Source organism: Tiliqua scincoides, chromosome 14, assembly GCF_035046505.1.
Source record: "Tiliqua scincoides isolate rTilSci1 chromosome 14, rTilSci1.hap2, whole genome shotgun sequence".
NCBI lineage: Eukaryota > Metazoa > Chordata > Lepidosauria > Squamata > Scincidae > Tiliqua > Tiliqua scincoides.
Genome location: NC_089834.1, coordinates 1402944 through 1420835, shown reverse-complemented (window position 1 = coordinate 1420835; position 17892 = coordinate 1402944). Strand labels below are relative to the sequence as shown.

The following is a 17892-nucleotide window of genomic DNA, read 5'->3' as shown; positions in this document are numbered from 1 at the left end:
AATTTATAGAGTTGGAAGGTACCTACAAGGTCATCCAGTCCAGCCACCAACCATAGCAAATTCTGGCAGTATGCCACAGGTCAAAGGTGCAGAGCAGGAATCCTCCACTGCCCCTTCTACAATCTGTTGACCAGAATGGACCACCATAAACCAATGCCTCTGAATCCCAATCCAGCAGGGCCCTATGGTCAATGAATGTGGTTGAAAGGCCCAGTAGAACCAAGGGGTATGCACTCGCCCCACCTCCATGTCTATTCCCTGGTAAAAAGCATCTACCAGTGCAACCAAAAACAGGCCAGAAACCAGAAAGGGGAGGGAAAAATCTGATAGTGCCTTGCAAAATTATGCATGGTGGAGAGACGGAGAAATAAAATATTTATTTAATTTATCTGTGGAACCCCTTGCCACAGGATGTGTTGATGGCATCTGAAGGCCTACATGCCTTTCAAAAGTGATGGGACAGATCGATGGAGGAAAAGCCCGTCACCGATTTTAAGCCGTAGTATGTGCAAGCTCCTCTTCCTAGGAGTAGGCCACCTCAGAATGCCAGATGCAAGGGGTAGCAAGCACCAGGATGGCACCAGGATGCAGGTCTCTTATTGTCTTGCGTGCTCCCTGGGGCATCTGGTGGGCCACTGTGAGACACAGGAAGCTGAACTAGATGGGCCCCCTTTGGCAAGATCCAGCAGGGCTGTTCTTAGGTTCTAGAGCAGTTTTTCTCCCTGGCTTACCACACCAGAGTTCATTAATCAGAATGGATTGGTGGGAGAGTTCAAACAGGCAAAACAGAGGGACTTCACGCAGCACATTAATTAGGCTGTGGAGCTCATGAACAAGAGCAAGACTGGCTCTTCCTCTTCTTGGACAGTATAGACAAGTGCTTATAGGCTGGTAGTCACTTCCCAGTTTGTCTGCAACAGTAAAGGTTTGAAATGTCAGAGCCACAGATCTTGCTAAAAGGAGGCTGTTTACTGCTATCCCCATCTCCAGTGAGATGCAGGTGAGTTTGCCTTGATATGCTCCAGAAACTGGTCACTAGACCTACAGTCAAGCCGGTGATTCATCTGAGCAGCTTTCCAGCCAATTCAGTAACCTGCTGGGATGCCCCCTTTCCGAGAATCTGAGGCAGCGGCCCAACCTTCATCTGTCCGGAGAATGGCCTGCACCACAGACGCGGGCTGGCTCCACTTGATCTCGTGTTGCCTCTTTTTCAGTTCTTCTTCCATCTCCTGAACACGGAAAGAGACGAAAAACAGAGATGCACATCAAGTACACGCGGTTTGCAACTCTGCCCAAGATCTTGACTTATTCCACTTTCCTTCAGGGCTGGATTTAGAGGCACTTTTTCAAGTGGTTGTCCTCTTTTTTAGCAGGGGGAGAGTAACTGGCCCACCTCACCCCAGCAGTGTCTGTTCTAGTGGCTGTCTGCTGGTGTTTTGCATCTTTTAGATTGAGAGCCCTTTTGGGACAGGGAGCCATTTAGTTATTGGATTTTTCTCTGTAAACCGCTTTGTGAACTCTTAGTTGAAAAGCGGTATATAAATACTGTTAATAATAATAATAATAATTTAGGCCAATTGGTCCTGTATGCAATTTCATATTCAGATGTGCTTTGATCTATTTAAGTCCATTCACTCAAATCCACTTTTTAAGTGCCCATTTTGATTGCTTTCCATTCAACACCAGAGATATAAAGTCTAGAATAAATTTTCTTTATGGCTCTCAGATTCTACAGACCTTGGCTGTGAACCTGCTGGGCCCAGCCAAGAATGATTCCAATTGGGCCCCGCACCTCCTAAGGCCCTACTCCGCTTGTTGGGTGTGATCAGAAGCTCAGTGCTGGTAATGAGACCTCACATTTGCACTGTGTGCAAAGCCCTTCACAGCAGTTGTCTTGACATGGTCCTTGCAGCAACTTTGTAAGGTCAGTAAGGGCCCAATCCTGTCCAATTTTTCAGTGCTGATGCAGCCGCAATGTAGCCCAGGGGTAACATTTCCTTACCTTGATGAGGCCGCATGACTGTACTCCCCACTGCAGGATGCAGCGCATGCCCTGTTGGCATGGCTGCATCAGCACTGGAAATTTTGATAGCACTGTCCCCAAGTTTTTATCCCCATTTTACAGATGGGAAAGACAGAGGCTGAGAGGAAGTGTCTTGCCCACGGCCACCTGATGAGTTCACGGCACAGGTGAGGTTTGAATTAGGAAGGTCCAGCCTCTGAGCCACTCTGTCAACTCAACCGGTGACAAACCTCTCTTATTTGGGAGGGGGGTTCACCACCACAGCAACAATGGTCCTCCTTGTTCCCCTTTCACTACTGGCACATGAGCTCCTTTTGGCACCTACCATTTTCTGCCTCATGGCCCCTAATGCAGCATTGTAGGAGAAAAATGTCCACTGAACCCCAGAAACCCCGGGGCGGGTCTCATCCTGAGCGTTGGGCATTGCCAAGAGCCTGGCTAAATGGGCCACCTTTTTGACTCCCCACAAGGCATCATCACACACCCAGATGTGGATGGACTTCCTTCGCTTCCCCCAGCACCTGGCAAAGATACCTTGTCCCTAAGGAAGGAGGAGGTTCCGCAGAAGCAGATGCACACATTCCACACCCTCTGCTTCGATCCTCTTAACCACCCCCCATGTGAGCAGCCACCACCACAAGCCCACTGAGTATAAATTTACACATTGTGTGAAGATATCCCAGCCAGTGGACAGGCAGCAGGCTAACACTTGAGTGAGGTCGCCTCGCTAGAACCACTGGGGTGAATTGTTTGTCTTCGCCTGCTTCTGACCCTGTCTTTGTCCAGGTCTGTGTTTGTGGGAAGCGATCCATGTTTAGGGACGCACATGAAACCCCGGACCGTGGTCTCAGAGGATGATGAATTCCCTGCCCAGCCTCCCTCAGTCATTCTGACAGACAGACCTTCTCCATGCCCTGCTCCAGCTCGGTCACAGTGGGGAAGAGCTGGTTGTGGACACGAGGGGCCTCCACTGCAGCCTTGATGTCGTAGCCAAGCCAAAGTGTGTTGATGATTGTCTAGACAAAGCAAAAGGTGACAACGTGAGCACTGCAGCCTGTTCCCAGAGGTGTCAGAGCTCAAACCCGAGACCAGTCCTGTAGTGATCCCTGATGAGGTAGTATTTCTGCCCCATCACCAGAAGAGGTGGCAACACGTCTCCCTCGGCCCCACTCAGTCCCCCAGTCTCCCAAGGGTCTCTGTGCTCCCAGAATCCTTTCTGCTTCCACACCTTTGGGGTGCCACTGGTCATTGACTGCATGTGCCAGACTCCCCCTTGTGGCTGCACCTGAGCGCTCACCTCCCCAGCCCATGTGGCTTCTCGTCTCACAGCCCAAACCAGGCAACCTACCAAGGCCGTAGCAGTGGTGATTTTCGTCCCTCCAGAAGCACCGACCACCAGCTTCAGCTGGTTGTTCTGATCCACCAGAATGGACGGGCACATGGAGGACATCGGCCGTTTTCCTGCAGGGGTGGGAGAGGCAGGCAAACTGCAGGATTGCAATTTGGCCACTTGTCTGACGAATCTACTTGCTGTTCCAATGAAGGAATGCCACTGCGTATGAGTGCTCAAGTGGCAGACAAATATTTGGGGGGGCCCTGAAGCTTGAACCTCTATGGGGACCCCTCTGTCCCCGGCCATGCAGTCTGGGTAATCACCGTTATCTTCTTCAATGGGGTTGTTACATGACAGATCACCACAAATTATATTTGCCGCAGCCGATTCACCATGACACTCCACCTTTACAGCATCTGAGCTACTGACTCACAAACTTTGGGTTTGTTAAAACATATGCACCAAAAAAAATCAATCCGAGTGGGGCCACAGTGACACTATATTATGAGATTGTTGCAGTCACATTTGTTTTATCCAGACATCATGTCCTTCCCAAGGATCTGGGATGCCTTTTATCCTATTTTGTTTCTGCTGCTAAAACCCCTTCTCATACAGTAGACCCAAACTTTTTAAGCAATGTGGACTAAATGCACTTCTGCCCCCCCCCCAGGTTAGGGGCCCTGAAGCTTAAGGCAGTGGCAGCAAACCAATGAGACACGTGTCCAAGGTAACAAGCCACGGCATTTGGGGTGAACCACTAGGGTTCACCAACACCCAACAACCACCAAGTTTGAGTTGTAATTATTTGATGTTTCTTTATATAATACAGGATTGGGCTGTATTTTTTAAATGGATATGTAAAGAATTGTTTCTCTTTTGCTGGGGGGGGGGGGGTCCCATGCCAGCAGAATCAAGTTAGGCATTGTCTGAATTTTTGACATGCCAAGCCTAAAAGGTTTGCCATCACTGGTTTAGCCCTCTCTGTGCCCAGGGAGGGGGCTGAAAGTTAGCAGGGAGGTCCCTTTGGCTCTGCAGGAGGATATGGGGAAGCCACTCCACGGCCCCTGGAAGCTCGTAGCACACCAACAGGGCACTTCCAAATCCCACCCTAGAGAACCATGTGCATCGCAGGACAAGAAGAGGAGGAGAGGTGGGTTTGGGAGGAAGGAACTGGCCAGGTTGTTGCACCAAACATCCTAAGCGCCGCCTCCGGCGACCTCACCTGGGACGATGAAATTTGCCTTTGAAGGGGGAACCCCGAAGCCATTGATGATGTGAGGAGAACTGAAGTCGTCCATCTCGTCATTGAAGATGATTCCGCTCACACTGGAGCAAACCTCTGAGCCAAAGCTAAGTCAGATAGGAAAAGCGTGTCAGACCCCCGACTGGGGCAGCTTAAACTCCCTTTGCGGAAGGACCCGTGGCTGAAAATTGGCAGAAAGGCAAGGGGGGAAGGGTGGCCTGGGCAGCTGGCTTCCAGGGCCAGTTCACACACTGCACTCTTTAACAGGAGAGTGTACACGTGACAAACATGCCTGCCATAGACATGCACCACAGAGCTGGGTCTGGCACCCTGTCGGGAGCACCTGTGATAGCACATATACATTTGCTGGTAAATGACATGGGACGTGGCTCCCTCAAGCTCTGGCAGCTGAGAAACAGGCCAGGAGACTTTTGAAAAAGGTGACCTAGACAGAAAAAAAAACATTGATCCATTTCTCATCATGAGGCAGCCCTGTTACCCTGCACATGCCAGATCTTGTCTGATCTCGGAAGCTAAGCAGGGTCAGGCCTGGTTAGTACTTGGATGGGAGACCGCCTGGGAATACCGGGTGCTGTGGGCTTCTACCATAGCCTTTCGAGACTGAAGGTTGCCAACCATGAGGCAGCCCTAAGGAATAGTCTCAAGGCTTGAGCGGCTTAGCCATGGTACCCAGCTTTCACCTGCACCCACTACCTGTCATGGACAGACTTGGGGAAAAAACACCAGAAAAAAAGATGCTGACGCTTTGATCAACTATATTTACACAAGCTTGCAAACTGCAGGAGCTCAGCTCTTTGCAGGGCAGTTAGCAGCTCTCTGGTTTCTGAATATCCGCAGGGCTTGAGGCAATTTATTATGGGATCTTTCTGCCACTTGTGTTTTCATTGGGACCCACCAAAAAAATCAGGCCATGATCCACCAATTGAGTCCCAACCACTATTTGAGAAACACTTTTGTAGGAGAATATAAACTCCAGGCTGGCCAGCAGGCTCACCTGCACAAGGAAGGCTTCTCCTCCATGCCATAACTAGGACCAGAGGGTAAGAAAAGCAACCTCAGGGTCCTTTTTTTTTTTTTTTGCAGTCACATGACCTGCAAGCAGCTGGCTGGGTGCCTCAAGCACCCCCCCTGCCCCGACTTTAAAAGAAAAGTAGCACAGCTGCTCAGGAAAGAGCTCCTGGCAGCATCGTAGAGACGGATCTGGAAGAGCTGCTGGGTTTGGCTTTCGGTATTGAGAGGCCGTGATCTGCCTTGGAGTTGAGCACTTGGGGCCTGATGCTACAGGAAGGGTAGCATCAAGGATGCTTCCTTGATCCAAGCAATCAAGGATATTTGATTTTCTCTGTAAGCCGCTTTGTGAACTTTTTGTTGAAAAGCGGTATATAAATACTGTTGTTGTTGTTGCTGCTGGTTACAGGAAGGATCCTCAAGCACACTTTCAGTGTGCTCCATCCCCAAATGTAACCCACTAGTACCACCATGTGGAGACAACAGGCTTTGTGACAAGCGTGCACCAGGCATAGAGGATCATTCTTCCTCCAGGAAGGAAGCTGCCCATTTGTCCTTCTGCCAGCAGGGCTCCTGTGCAGACATTCTGCAGGTGAAGCTCCTTCCCAATACGGAGTTTCAGGGACGGCAACTGATGCTCTTTGTGCAGCTCTTAAAGGCAGAGGGGACTTCCAAAGGCTGCTGCCCCTTGACCCAAGGGGAGGTAGATGAACTGCCTGATGTGCCAAGCAGCTTCTCAGTGGCCATTTTACATGGGAGTGACTGCTCTTGAGCATCACGTGATGCTCTTTCCATAGGACTCCCTCCAGTATGCATGGATAGGATACACTGCAGCAGGGCCGGCTTTAAGCCAATTGGACCCATTTCTCCCAAATGGGCTCCATGCCTAAGGGGCCCCCAGTTATCTACTCTAGAATGGTACGCAATTGAATAGGAAAATGTGCTTGGATCCATTTGGTTCTTTAACGCACAGGCACTTTTTAAGTGCACATTTTGATTGCTTTCCACTCTATCCTAGATATCGAGGAGACAATCAATTTTGTTTATATCTCTGAGATTCTGCAGACCTGGGCTGTGAACCTCCCTCCCCCGCACAAAAAGTGTTTCCAATTGGCACCCGCAGTGCCAACTGGGCCCTGCAGTTCCTAAGGTAGGCCCTGCCTAGCAAGCCCCCTCCCCATACACACACTTTGCTGTTCAGGCATTTGCCAGCCCACAACTCAGTGGAAAAGGTGCCCATCGGGACTAAGCCACTGTGGTGGTCTCGGGCAGGGCATGCCATGCCAAGCACCATCCACAGAGACCCCACATGGAAGAAGCATCAGAGTGCCTACTATTTGTTGATGGTGCTAGTGGCGGACACAGCACTGCCATCCTCAGCCACGACGGAGAGGTGGGCTGTTCCCTCATTATCTGGGGCGTAGAACTCGGGTTCGTAGTAGCTCACTGGGTGCGTGACGTTGGTGATCTTGGCTCGCAGGCTGTCTGCAAATGACTCTGAGGTTAGGTTGCTGATCACCTGGAAGGACGGACAAAGAGAGAGAAGCCGGTGCCCCGCTGGGAAAGGTGCACACCTTTCTTGCCACAATCATATAAGAAAAGCCCCGCTGGATCAGGCAGGCTAAAGGCCCGTCTAGTCCAGCTTCCTGCACCTCACAGCGGCCCACCAGATGGCTCAGGGAGCGCACAAGACCACAAGAGACCTGCCTCCTGTTGCACTCCCTGGCATTCTGAGGAAGCCTCCTTCTAAAACCAGGGCCTCTGAGAGGAATTTTATCAGGGGGTACAAAGGGAGGGGGAAAGTGGTAACAGCCGAAATAGTTTTCGGAGACTAGGGGCACCACCCTAAACAGGTCTTTTCAGAAGTAAGTCCTATTGTGTTCAATGGAACTTACTCCCAGGAAAGTGGGGTTAGGATTGCAGCCTCGGCCTACCAGTCTTCCCAAAGCAGAGCCCAGGTCTACCTGCCTGCCCAGCGTTGGCAGCTAGAGAGAGTAATACAGAAAGCCAGACACACTCCCAAGTCTTTCTAAAATCTTTCAAATATTAAAAAAACATTGCAGGAGGTCAGGATCATCGTATTTAGGCTCACACCTAAATGGAAAGTGTCCTGTGCGGACCAGAACTGACTTCTGCGGCAGCAGCAGGAAATTTCTGGGCCCCCTCCTTTGGCTCCTGGGTCCCCTTTCTGACCTGGGCCCGGGTACAAATTACCCCCTTTAGCCCCTCTCCTAGGCCCTGTCTAAAACCAGGAGGTTGCACATACCCATCGTGGCTTGTAAACGGTGATGGACTTTTCCTTTATCAATCTGTCTTATCCCCTTTAAAAGGCATCCAGGCACGACATTATCACCACATCCTGTGGCAATGAGCTCCACAGACTAAATTCTGTACACGCTGGGTAAAGAAATATTCACCCATGAAGAAAGGCAAAAGCAGATGCATGGGGTGTGTGAGGGTTCCCGTCATTCATGATTACAAACAGGATAAATTCTCCTGAGGTCCACGTAGCCCAGCATTCCATCTCCAGTGGTAGCAAGCTGGCTGAACCAGATGTCCGGGCCGGCTTTAAGCCAATTGGACCAATTGTACCCCACTACAATAATCTACTTTCTGAATTTTTTTTCCCTAAACAAAAAATAAAATTAATATTTTTACTGAATCATTTCACAGTCACCAAAACAAGCGGTCTTGTAAGTATTTACTTTTCAGTGGCGGGGAAGACCTCCCCATCCTCCTTTTGCGCACTCGTCAGGCACATGAGGTACTGGCGGGGCGAGGGGCAGAGCAGCTGGGCAAGTAGCAGGTTTGAGGCCTCTTCTGCCAGCCTGCTGCCTTCTGCAGTCCCCTGCCTGAGGTGAGGGGTCCAACCAGCCTTGTGACTGGGCCACCCCTGCAGACACTTTGGGGGAGATGATGCACAGAGACCAAATATCCTGCCCTTCTGCTTGCTGGCTGGCTGCACTGCAACCCGCTGCGCTGTCTACCTCAGCGACGTCAACAAATGCCGGGTCCCCCAGCAAGGTCCTCTTGGCGTAGGCAAAGCGGAAGGCCTCCACAATGCGGTGGTAGGTCAGGCCCTTGTCCTCCAGAGTCCTGATGTTAGCACTAGAGAAAAAAAATCCTGCCAACAGGAGGCAAAGACTGGACGTCAGACAGGAGAACAAGCACCTCCGTGGGCAGCAAGGCTGGGACTCAAGTCAAACTGGGGAGGGGGTTGGCAGTGAGCCGGGCAGGCTTCAGCCCTGGGCACCCTGGAACTCGCATTTGGCTGGTGAAGAAAGGCGAGTGAAATCCTGTAGAATGCCATTCGGTGCCTTGGGGTTGGAACACAGAGTGCCCTGTCTGAAGTGGGATGCAGGCGGGACAGTGGGAATCATGGCTCAAGCTGGAATGATTAAACAGAGAAGAACAAGCCCTGCAGAGCTGAAGCAGAAAGGTGAAGTCTGATGGGAACATAACGATGGCACATATGTCAATGTTCTCCAAAATTTTCATTTAAAAATTCCAGAAATTTGCCACCTACAGCAAAAAGGGCTTGGTCAGCCAAAACCACCAAGGATGAAATGAGGAAGAGGAGACTTGCCTTTCAGAATATGAAGGATGAGCGCCAACACCGGCCCGCTCAGCGGGGCGCTGGGGGCGTACATGGTGAACTCGCCAAGAGTCACCTTCAAAGGATTCTCCTCCAGAATGGGCTGGTAATCCCGAAGGTCTTCCATTGTGATGATGCCCCCTGGAAAAAGAACAAGGGAGGGTGGTCTGGGGGGGCGCAAGTGCTCACCTTCACTGGGACAAACACTGGGCATTTCAAGGGAGATTCCTGCGGCTCTACTACAGCCTTGCTCGGGTGAATTCTGTCACAGAGACACAATGCTGGCACATCGAAGCCAATGCACACCAGCCATTGGTTGCACACCAGTACACTGAACCAATGCTCACCAGCATTGGTTTTAGAGGTAGGCTGCCTCTGATTGCCAGATGCAGGGGAGGGCACCGCCCTGGTTGTGTCTTGTGTCTTGTGTGCTCCCTGAAGCATCTGGTGGGCCACTGTGAGATACAGGAAGTTGGTCTAGATGGGCCTTTGGCCTAATCCAGCAGGGCTCTGCTGATGTTCTTATGTAACAGCTCACTGCTCAGGGAAGTAGAGCTTGTGCGTAACTAGTACCGTTGTGGCTTCTGACTGCCTATTCCTTAACTAGCTGAATTGCTGGTTAACTGCTTGGAACACCTGGCTTATTAATGAATGGGAGGTACAGTATTTAGGAATCTCTGTGTGTGAGGATGAGATCTTCACCCTAGCTTGTAGTCTCTCTCTCTCTCTCTGCGAACAATTATTATTTTTCACATTTGTATACCACCTTTCCTCCAGGGAGCTCAAGGTGGTGTAGAGGTTCCGCCCCTCCTTTTGTCCTCACCAAAACAACCCTGTGAGATAGGCATGGCTGAGAGAGACTAGCCCAAGGTCACCCAGGAAGCTTCGTGGCTGAGCAGACATTTGAACCTGGCTCTTCCAAATCTAAGCCCGACTCCCAAACCACCGCATCTGGCTCAGTATGGAGTTATGGATCTACCGCCTTATTAAATGCCTGCTACGTGCCTCTTCTTTAACACCCTGTGGGTGCCTTTATAAATTGGTATTATAAAGACCCCTGTAAGGCCCGGCAAGCATCTTCCTGGCAGATGGCAGCCTTGTGCCGGACTCCAAGCAATTGACCTCAGCTGCAGCTGCTGTAACACCCCCCCCCCCTATCAGGGTGGGAAGAGTTGAAGGCACAGGATGTAATGCTTTCTCCAGAAACTTAAGGCCTATAGTTATCTCTCTCTAACGTTACCCTGGCCAATTGTCTGCTGCCCTGCGTGATGCTTCCAAGTGACATATCACCCTGTTGCCAATTAGCCTCTTCTTGCTAATTCTGATGAAGTAAACAAGCAGCTTATATAATCTCGTGGTTAACTCAGCTCCTTGCTTTTGGGCCTCTTAGATGCTGGCAGGTGCATCACCCATTAAGTTGCCTGAAGATGCTTCGTGCTCTTAGATTTTAGTCAAATAAGATCCTCTTTTATGATGGACCAGACTTGCTTCTTCCTCTGATCCCAAGGAAACGCCAGCCTCTTGCATTTAAAAAGCCGGAACTTCCATAGATGGGGGAAAAAAAGGCTCATCTGTTGCGTGTCACAAAGACCACAATGTTTCTCTTCAATGGGCATAAACTGTGCCAGCGATGAGGAAAAGGAAACAAGCAGTGGAACACCTGTCTCCTCAGCTGCCGGAATTTTTGTGTTCAACAGACATTGGGAGAAGTAGCGTAGCTAAGAGATCTGGCACTTAGGGGCACCAAAAATGTTTACACCCCCCCCAGGGTATTACCACCACCTAGGTGCCAGGTGCCCAGGGGCCAGAATCCCCCCCCCCCGGGCATTCTCCTGTATGCCTCAGGATCTGCTATGGGGGGTGTGGGCTGGACTCGCTCAAGGAATGGTACCTGGAGTAATGTACCCCACTGCCCCCCTTAGCTATGCCACTGATCAGGAGAACTGTAGCACCAACCCCACTGCCAGATACAATTTCTCACCCGCTTCTCGGATGTCTGCGACAATTTGTGCTGCCAAACTCCCTGTGTAGAAGGCGTCTGGTCCCTCGCTGGCCAAGGTCTCGTAGGTGTCTGCCAATTTGGCGTACGTCATGATATCCCCCTCCTGCAGTACTGTGTCATCTTTGCAGAAGACCTCACTGAGGACACGGGAAGAGAGAGGAAGAGGAGAGTGGGGCTTTGGGAGGGAGAGGTCTCCATCTAGAAGCCAGCTTACTGCAGGTCTTTCGAGCACCTTCCATCCATCCAAGGCTGGAGTCACCAAACCAGGGTGAACCACACTGTGCTAGTGAGACAGGCCATGGGAAGCAGCTTGTGAGCCACATGTGGCCCTCGGCATGGTTTAATCCAAATGTCAATAAAGGGGTGGCAAAAGCTTTGCCCCCCAGTTTCACACATCAATGTTCACTTTGGGGTTTTATTTTGCAGGGCAAATGAACTTCTGGTGTTCAGTGAACATCTCTGCACATCACATACATGCTGCAAGGCCCGAGGACTCCATAACATCCAGTAAGTCGTTAGTCTGTGGAACTCCTCGCCACAGGATGTGGTGATGGCATCTGGCCTGGATGCCTTGAAAAGGGGATTGGACAAATTTTTGGAGGCAAGTTCCATCACTTGGTTACAGGCCATGATGGGTAAGTGCAACCTCCTGATTTTAGAAGTTGGTTACCTCAGAATGCCAGCTGCCAGGGAATGGCCACATGATGCAGGGAATTTGTTGTCTTGTGTGCTACTGTGAGATGCAGGAAGTTGGACTAGATGTGCCTTTGGCCTGATCCAGCAAGGCTCTTCTGATAGACTTATAAACCCTTCTGGCAGTTGGCAGCAATGAGATTAGCAAGACTGAACCCTTGCCAACAGGTTCACTTCCATGTTCAAAGACACTGGTAGCCCCCAGATCTTTGGCTTGAGAACAGAACCCACCCCCAACAGAGCCGAAATGACTCCTGCTTGGCCAAAGCACCCCCAAATGATGCTCCTGAGCTCTGCCTGCGCCCCAGGTGTCTACACCAGGACCTACCACAAGTATGGATTGCTCTGAATCAATGTTTTCTTGGAGAGGAGGGCCCCTGCCAGGCCTTTGCCAACAGGGAGCCCTTCCCGTGCCAGCTTGATGCTGGGCAGGAACAGCTCCTTCCAAGGCAACTTGCCATGCCGTTTGTGTGCCATTTCGTAACCGCGGATTTCTCCTGGAACCGCAATGGACAGTCCTCCTGGATCAGGCAAAGAACAAGCAGATCAGAGAGCCACATTCTTGGACCCATGTTTCCAAGGGCCAAAAAAAGCCAGGGAGGGGAAATCACGCGTGCCACCCTTGGAGCAGGGCCTCTGAGAGAAATTGTATCGGAGGTACAAAGTTTCTTTTGGGCCCCTTTGCAAAGGGGAGGGGTGAGAAAGTGGGGGAGGGTTGTGACGGGTGAGCAGAATAGGTGCAGAGAAGGGCGAAGCAGGGTAGAGGGGAAGGTAGAGACAGCTAGAAAAGTCTTTGGAGCCCAGGTCTACCCACCCACGTGGCATCAGTAGTGTCCCCAGCATCCCCAGTCATGGTAGTGTTCCCAGCATCCTGTACAGGTAACAAGTCTGAGTAGACAGGAAAATGGCAGATCCGAGGGAATTTCTGGGCCCCCTCCTTTGGCTGCTGCGCCCCCCTTTTGACCCTGGGCCAGGTACAAATTTCCCCCTTTACCCCCCTCTCCTAGGCCCTGCCTTGGAGGAGGGAAGAAGAATTGGGTTTAGGCTGCCCAGCCGCTAACTGCATGCCAAACAGTACTCCAGGCATGGAGGAATTTCCCCAATCTACAAATGCACGTGGGGGGCGGGGGGGGGGAAGATAATGGTGTGTCCAACTGACAAAGGCTTATCACAAAGAAGGCCCAGGAGTTTAGCTACTGAACTTGCCCAGGGCATCTGGGAAGTTGGAAGTATCCAAAAATACAGGAAAATGGGCCCAAAACTGAGCATTCATCATACATTTTTAGGAATTGCCCATTCATGCTCCTATCCCGTCCTCTGAGATGTCACGACTCACATCCTGAGCATGACTTTGCTCATTTCAGAATTGGGGGCAGTGGTGATTTGTGTTTTTTTTTATTATTATTATTCTCATCACGACAAATATTTAGACCTCTTCTCAATAAGAGTAGCTCACAAAGCAGTTTGCATAACAAAATAACTAGCTGTGCAATCCTAACTTACTTCTTTGCCAGCACAACAGCCACTCCCCTGGCCAAGGATGTCACAAACATACCTTGAAGCAGGTTCACACCACCCAGAGAGCAAGCAATTCCAGCGGGCGGGGGGGGGGCTGTGCCTCCCCTCTAACGCTGCATCTGTGACAGCCGCCAGTGAAAATAAGAAATGTTCTAGGCAGCAGAGGGGCGGTGGGAGGGTGGATTGGAGGCAGGGAGGGGGTTTCTGGATGGGGGGAGTGTGGAACAGGGGCAGATCAGGTCCGGGAGGGGGGCGGGATTGCCAGAGCAGGTCTCTGCCATAACTTGACCCCCATCCCAGGCTTTACGTGGGGCTGCTCAGCTATTTAGCAGGTGCAGGTTCGAGTTGCCCCATAGGACAGGAAAATATCCTGAGGAGGCTTTCGGCCTGCTCCAAAGCTGTGCTCCACACAGCAGAGGCCATGTCGCCCTGCTCTGCCAGCACAGCTTAGGATGGGGCTGTCAGTCAATGGTTCCCTGTCCCCAAAGGGCTTAAAGTCTAAAAAGGGGTGCAGAAGAGACACCAGCAAGGGCCACTGGGGGCTGCTGGGGCAGGGCAAAGAGGGACAGTTGCCTACTGGGGCGAAGAAGGGCAGTGCCCCCCCCACACTAAATATAAGAGACACCACTTTGAAAGCTGCCTCTGCCCAGGGTGGTACATGAGAATGTGGAATCTCACACAAACCCTGGGTGAGAAGACTCTGCCCCCCCACCCCCCAGTAGAGACAAAGTCTCTGGAACAGTGACGGTCTGGAATCTGAATGACCCAGAGGCCAGCCCGCCGAACCCTTGTCTGGAAAGCACATCTGAGGGATGCTCCGTCTCACCTTTCTGGGATAGCTCCGCGTTGCTGCCGAACATGTCCACAGTGGCATCCTTCGGGGCCACCTCCCTGGCATTGATGACTTCCACTTTTCCTGTTCAAAGGCAAAGGCGGGAAGAAGATCTGCTCAGTGCTGCAGCATCGCCCTGGACCCACTGAGTGCATTTGGACCCACAACTGACGCAATGACTGCTTCAGCACAAAGTAACCACTAAGACACTTGCGCTTACTAGCAACTGGCTCTCACATCAGAACACCAGAAGGCCAAAGGCCCACCTAGCCCAGCTTCCTGCATCTCACAGTGGCCCACCAGATGCTTCAGGGAGCACACAAGAGAACAAGAGACCTGCATCCTGCCGTCACCCCCTGGCACTTGGCATTCTGACACAGTCTACTTCTGAAAACAGAGAGTGGCAGGAGAATTATGATGGATTTTTCTTCCAGAAACCTGTCCAGTCCCCTTGAAAGGCATCTTTCAACTGTGCCCCTCTGGGTCTGTCTTCCAACTGCTTGCAGCATTTGTTGAGAAGGTGGAGCTGTGTTGTCCAAGTACAGGACGGGCCACTTATACGCTGCTAGACACATAATAAACCACATAAACCTCGACTAGACTGCAAATTCTTCTACCCACTTCCTGCCCTGTGGTTAGGACTGAATTGCACAACTGTCTTTCAGAAACAAAAACTCACAGACTGGCTCTTTGGGTGGAGGTGGGGGGGGGCTTCTGATGCCATTTAACACACCCACGATGTTTGCTATCTTTCCACTTCTGCCCTCCATCACCTGCTTTTTCAGGACAAGGCAAACTGTGACCCAGGTCCGTTCACAAGACTGGTGCCAGGTGCCAGGGTCCCCTTGGACAACACCAGGGCAATCACCACCCTGGAAACCAGCCCTGAGCCTCAGCCCCAACCCAGCTGTGGTTTGACTCTGTGTTCTGCATTTCAGCTGCTGCCCCAGGGCTCCTGCTGCCTGCCTTACCGTCAGCCGTGTAGATGGTGAAGAAGAGACCTCCTCCGATCCCCATGCTGTGGGGGTTCATCAGGCCAACGCAGAGAAGGGCAGCGATTGCAGCATCCACCGCAGAGCCCCCCTTCTGAAGGATGTCCCTGCACAGCAGAAAAGACCAATCAAAAACACTCTGCCAGGCTGAGTGCAGCACACCTGGCCAGTTAGCCTGTGGACTGACTGGGTCTTCATTCAAGCCCATTCCAGGTCCAGACACCAACAGTGAGGTCAGAGGGGGCAGTGGAAGAGTTTGAGGCACCGACACAAAACCCTGTGCTGGCCAGCCAGTACTTGAAAGACCAGTGTGCACTGGAGCAGGTAAACTCCATACGGGCTGATGGAAAGGAGGAGTGGGGAAAGGGTGTAAAGGGACAGGGGATGGTGGCATTGGGGGCCCTTTATAACATATACCGGGCCTGCACTAGCTTCATCTAGCCCTGATCATGCTGAGGAGGCAGGAAACAGCCTCTTGCAGCGACATCCCCACATCCTGCTGCTGATCCACTCTCTGTAAAGCTTCTATACCCCAAACCCAGCTGGTGCCCCTCCTCGAACCCTACTTGTGGCTAAAGGCAGGTGCAGCTTGGCTTGTTCTCTTGCCCGCAAAGGACCCAGCAAAGGCAGCAAGTAACCTACCTCCCCACGACGGAGCACGGGCCCGCATCTGTGGCCACGGCCCCCTTCTTGTAGACATGCGACCCTTGGTCAGTCGAGGGCATTGAGCGCAGCCCAATGAAGACTCCCAGAAAGGCCATGAGAGCCAAGAGCAGCACGGTCACAATCCCAACTGTCTGGTGTTTCTTTATCATTCTGGGGAAGGGAGGAGGAAGAGCCCATCAGTGACGCCATCGGCGAGATAACAATCAAACCAAGGCAGAAACAAACAAGCAAGCCAGCATTTTCTGGGGAAGGATGCATGGACGGCATCTGGAGTCAACCTCGAGGCAAAATCCAGAGCTGGAGTCCATGGCTGAACACAGTCACGCTCTGGCAACTCCTGCGACGCCACTGGAACCAACCGTATTGGCCTCTGCCTTTCCATTGGACCATTTCAGTGACGTGGGTAACAGCCTATCCTCCATACCTACTTTACCCAGGCTTCGCGCACTGGAGAGGACACTCTGTTCCAGAACCACCATTCAGAGCGCGATACCATAGTCTTCCAAGACTGAAGGATGCCAACAACTCTAGACCAGGGTCTCTAAACTTTTTGGCCAAAGGACCACATCAAATATCTGGCACAGTGTTGAGGGCCGGGGGAAAAAAATTAAATATAAAATTTAAATAAATACATTAGAGATGGAATTTAGATGAGTGAATAAATGAATGGGCTCAAATGTCCAGGATTTCTCCAAGCACCAACACAACCCAAGAAATAAAGCACACACTTAAATGGACCCCCATTCCCCCACCCCACAAGCACAACTCTGGTTGTGATTGGTCAACTGGGCCAGAGGCTCTCAGGGGTCAGAAGCTAGCCATGGGTCAAATAGAAGCTCTCTGCGGGCAGCATCTGGCCCCTGGGCTAGGGTTTGGAGACCCCTGCTCTAGATAGACAGACCACAGACCCTTCCTGACTGTCAGTAGAACAAGGGAAGGTGGTGGACTTTCCCTCACTGGAGATCTTTAAGCAGAGGCTCAACATGAATCTGCTGGAGATGCTCTAGGAAGATTTCCTGCTACAGGCAGACTAGATGACCTTGCGGGCTTCTTCCAACTCTATGATTCTATGAAGGATGCAGGTTGGCTGGGAGTGAAAAGAGCAAACAAAACCCAATGAACTTGTCTAGCTAGAAATACAGTCCCCATTGCCAGCTACTTCCACTGTCCCAGGAGTCCTCAGTCCTTGTGCTTATCAGAGAGTAAGTGGTGAGTCTTTGGTGTACCAGCATTAGATTGTCATGATGGATCTAGCAGAAACACTCAGCAAGCATCCCTGAGCTTGAACTTTAAGTAATCTAGGTGTGATGATGTCATCAGGGCTTTTTTTCTAATGGAACGCGGGGGGACGGAGTTCCGGCACCTTTTTGCAGGGGCCCCTCCCCTTTGAAGGCATTCCAGAAGGGGGGGAGCAAAATAGAGGCATTCGCTGGGTGGGTGCTGGGGGGTGCAGGATGGGTGGGTGCCTGGCCCCTGCCTGACCGCAAAACGACCCCCTCCTGCCCCCATCTCCAAGCTCTCACCTGAGCCCAGCCTGCCTCCCCCCGTGCTCTGCTTCCCAGCGCAGCTTCCAAGCCAGTGGAGGGCGCCGGGGGCCACGTGCCAACGCCGAGGAGGAGGACAGACGGACAGCCAGCCAGCCAGGGAGATGGGCTGCGGCACCCACGGAACGCCCAGGTACTGGCTTGGCGGAGGAGGAGGGGAAGGAAGCTGGCTGGTGCAGCCCCGTGCCAATCTGCAGCACAAGCCTAGGCATGTCTGCTCAGAAGTCTACTCAGAGTACTCAGAAGTACTCATTGTGCTAAATGGGGCTTGCTCCTGGGAAAGGCTGCATAGCCTTGCAGCCTGAGAGCCCAAGCTTGTCAACTCAGAAGTCAGTTCCATTGTGTTCAATGGGGCTTACTCCCAGGAAAGTGTCATAGCCTTGCAGCCTGAGTAGACAGGCAGAGGAAGGGCTCTGTGGCTG

At 51.7% G+C, this 17892-nt stretch overlaps 1 protein-coding gene and 1 pseudogene across 2 annotated transcripts; one reads left to right on the top strand and one right to left on the bottom strand.

The window, feature by feature from the left end:
- Positions 1–1085: 1085 nt before the first annotated feature.
- GGT1 (gamma-glutamyltransferase 1) lies at positions 1086–16075 on the bottom strand. Of its 2 annotated transcripts, none has more exons than XM_066609770.1 (12): positions 15903–16075; positions 15231–15367; positions 14263–14352; positions 12247–12439; positions 11205–11362; positions 9215–9364; positions 8616–8752; positions 6963–7147; positions 4579–4706; positions 3372–3484; positions 2926–3039; positions 1086–1229 (listed from the first exon to the last, which is right to left on the bottom strand). In XM_066609770.1, exons 1-12 carry the CDS (start codon positions 16073–16075, stop codon positions 1086–1088), a joined length of 1722 nt encoding a protein of 573 aa, XP_066465867.1. The 2 variants fall into 2 exon arrangements, with proteins under 2 accessions (XP_066465867.1, XP_066465868.1); XM_066609771.1 differs by having other exon boundaries at positions 15240–15367.
- On the top strand, positions 5082–5200 carry LOC136634737 (5S ribosomal RNA; annotated as a pseudogene).
- Positions 16076–17892: the final 1817 nt, after the last annotated feature.

What these genes read in the sequence shown, in the direction of transcription:
- GGT1 (XM_066609770.1), bottom strand. Translation starts at nt 16,075, where the DNA reads ATGATAAAGAAACACCAGACAGTTGGGATTGTGACCGTGCTGCTCTTG. An exon ending in GGCAAATTTCATCGTCCCAG is followed by an intron (nt 3,485 to 4,578) that starts GTGAGGTCGCCG and finishes CCACCCCTGCAG; the next exon opens with GAAAACGGCCGATGTCCTCC. An exon ending in TCACCACTGCTACGGCCTTG is followed by an intron (nt 3,040 to 3,371) that starts GTAGGTTGCCTG and finishes TGCTTTGTCTAG; the next exon opens with ACAATCATCAACACACTTTG.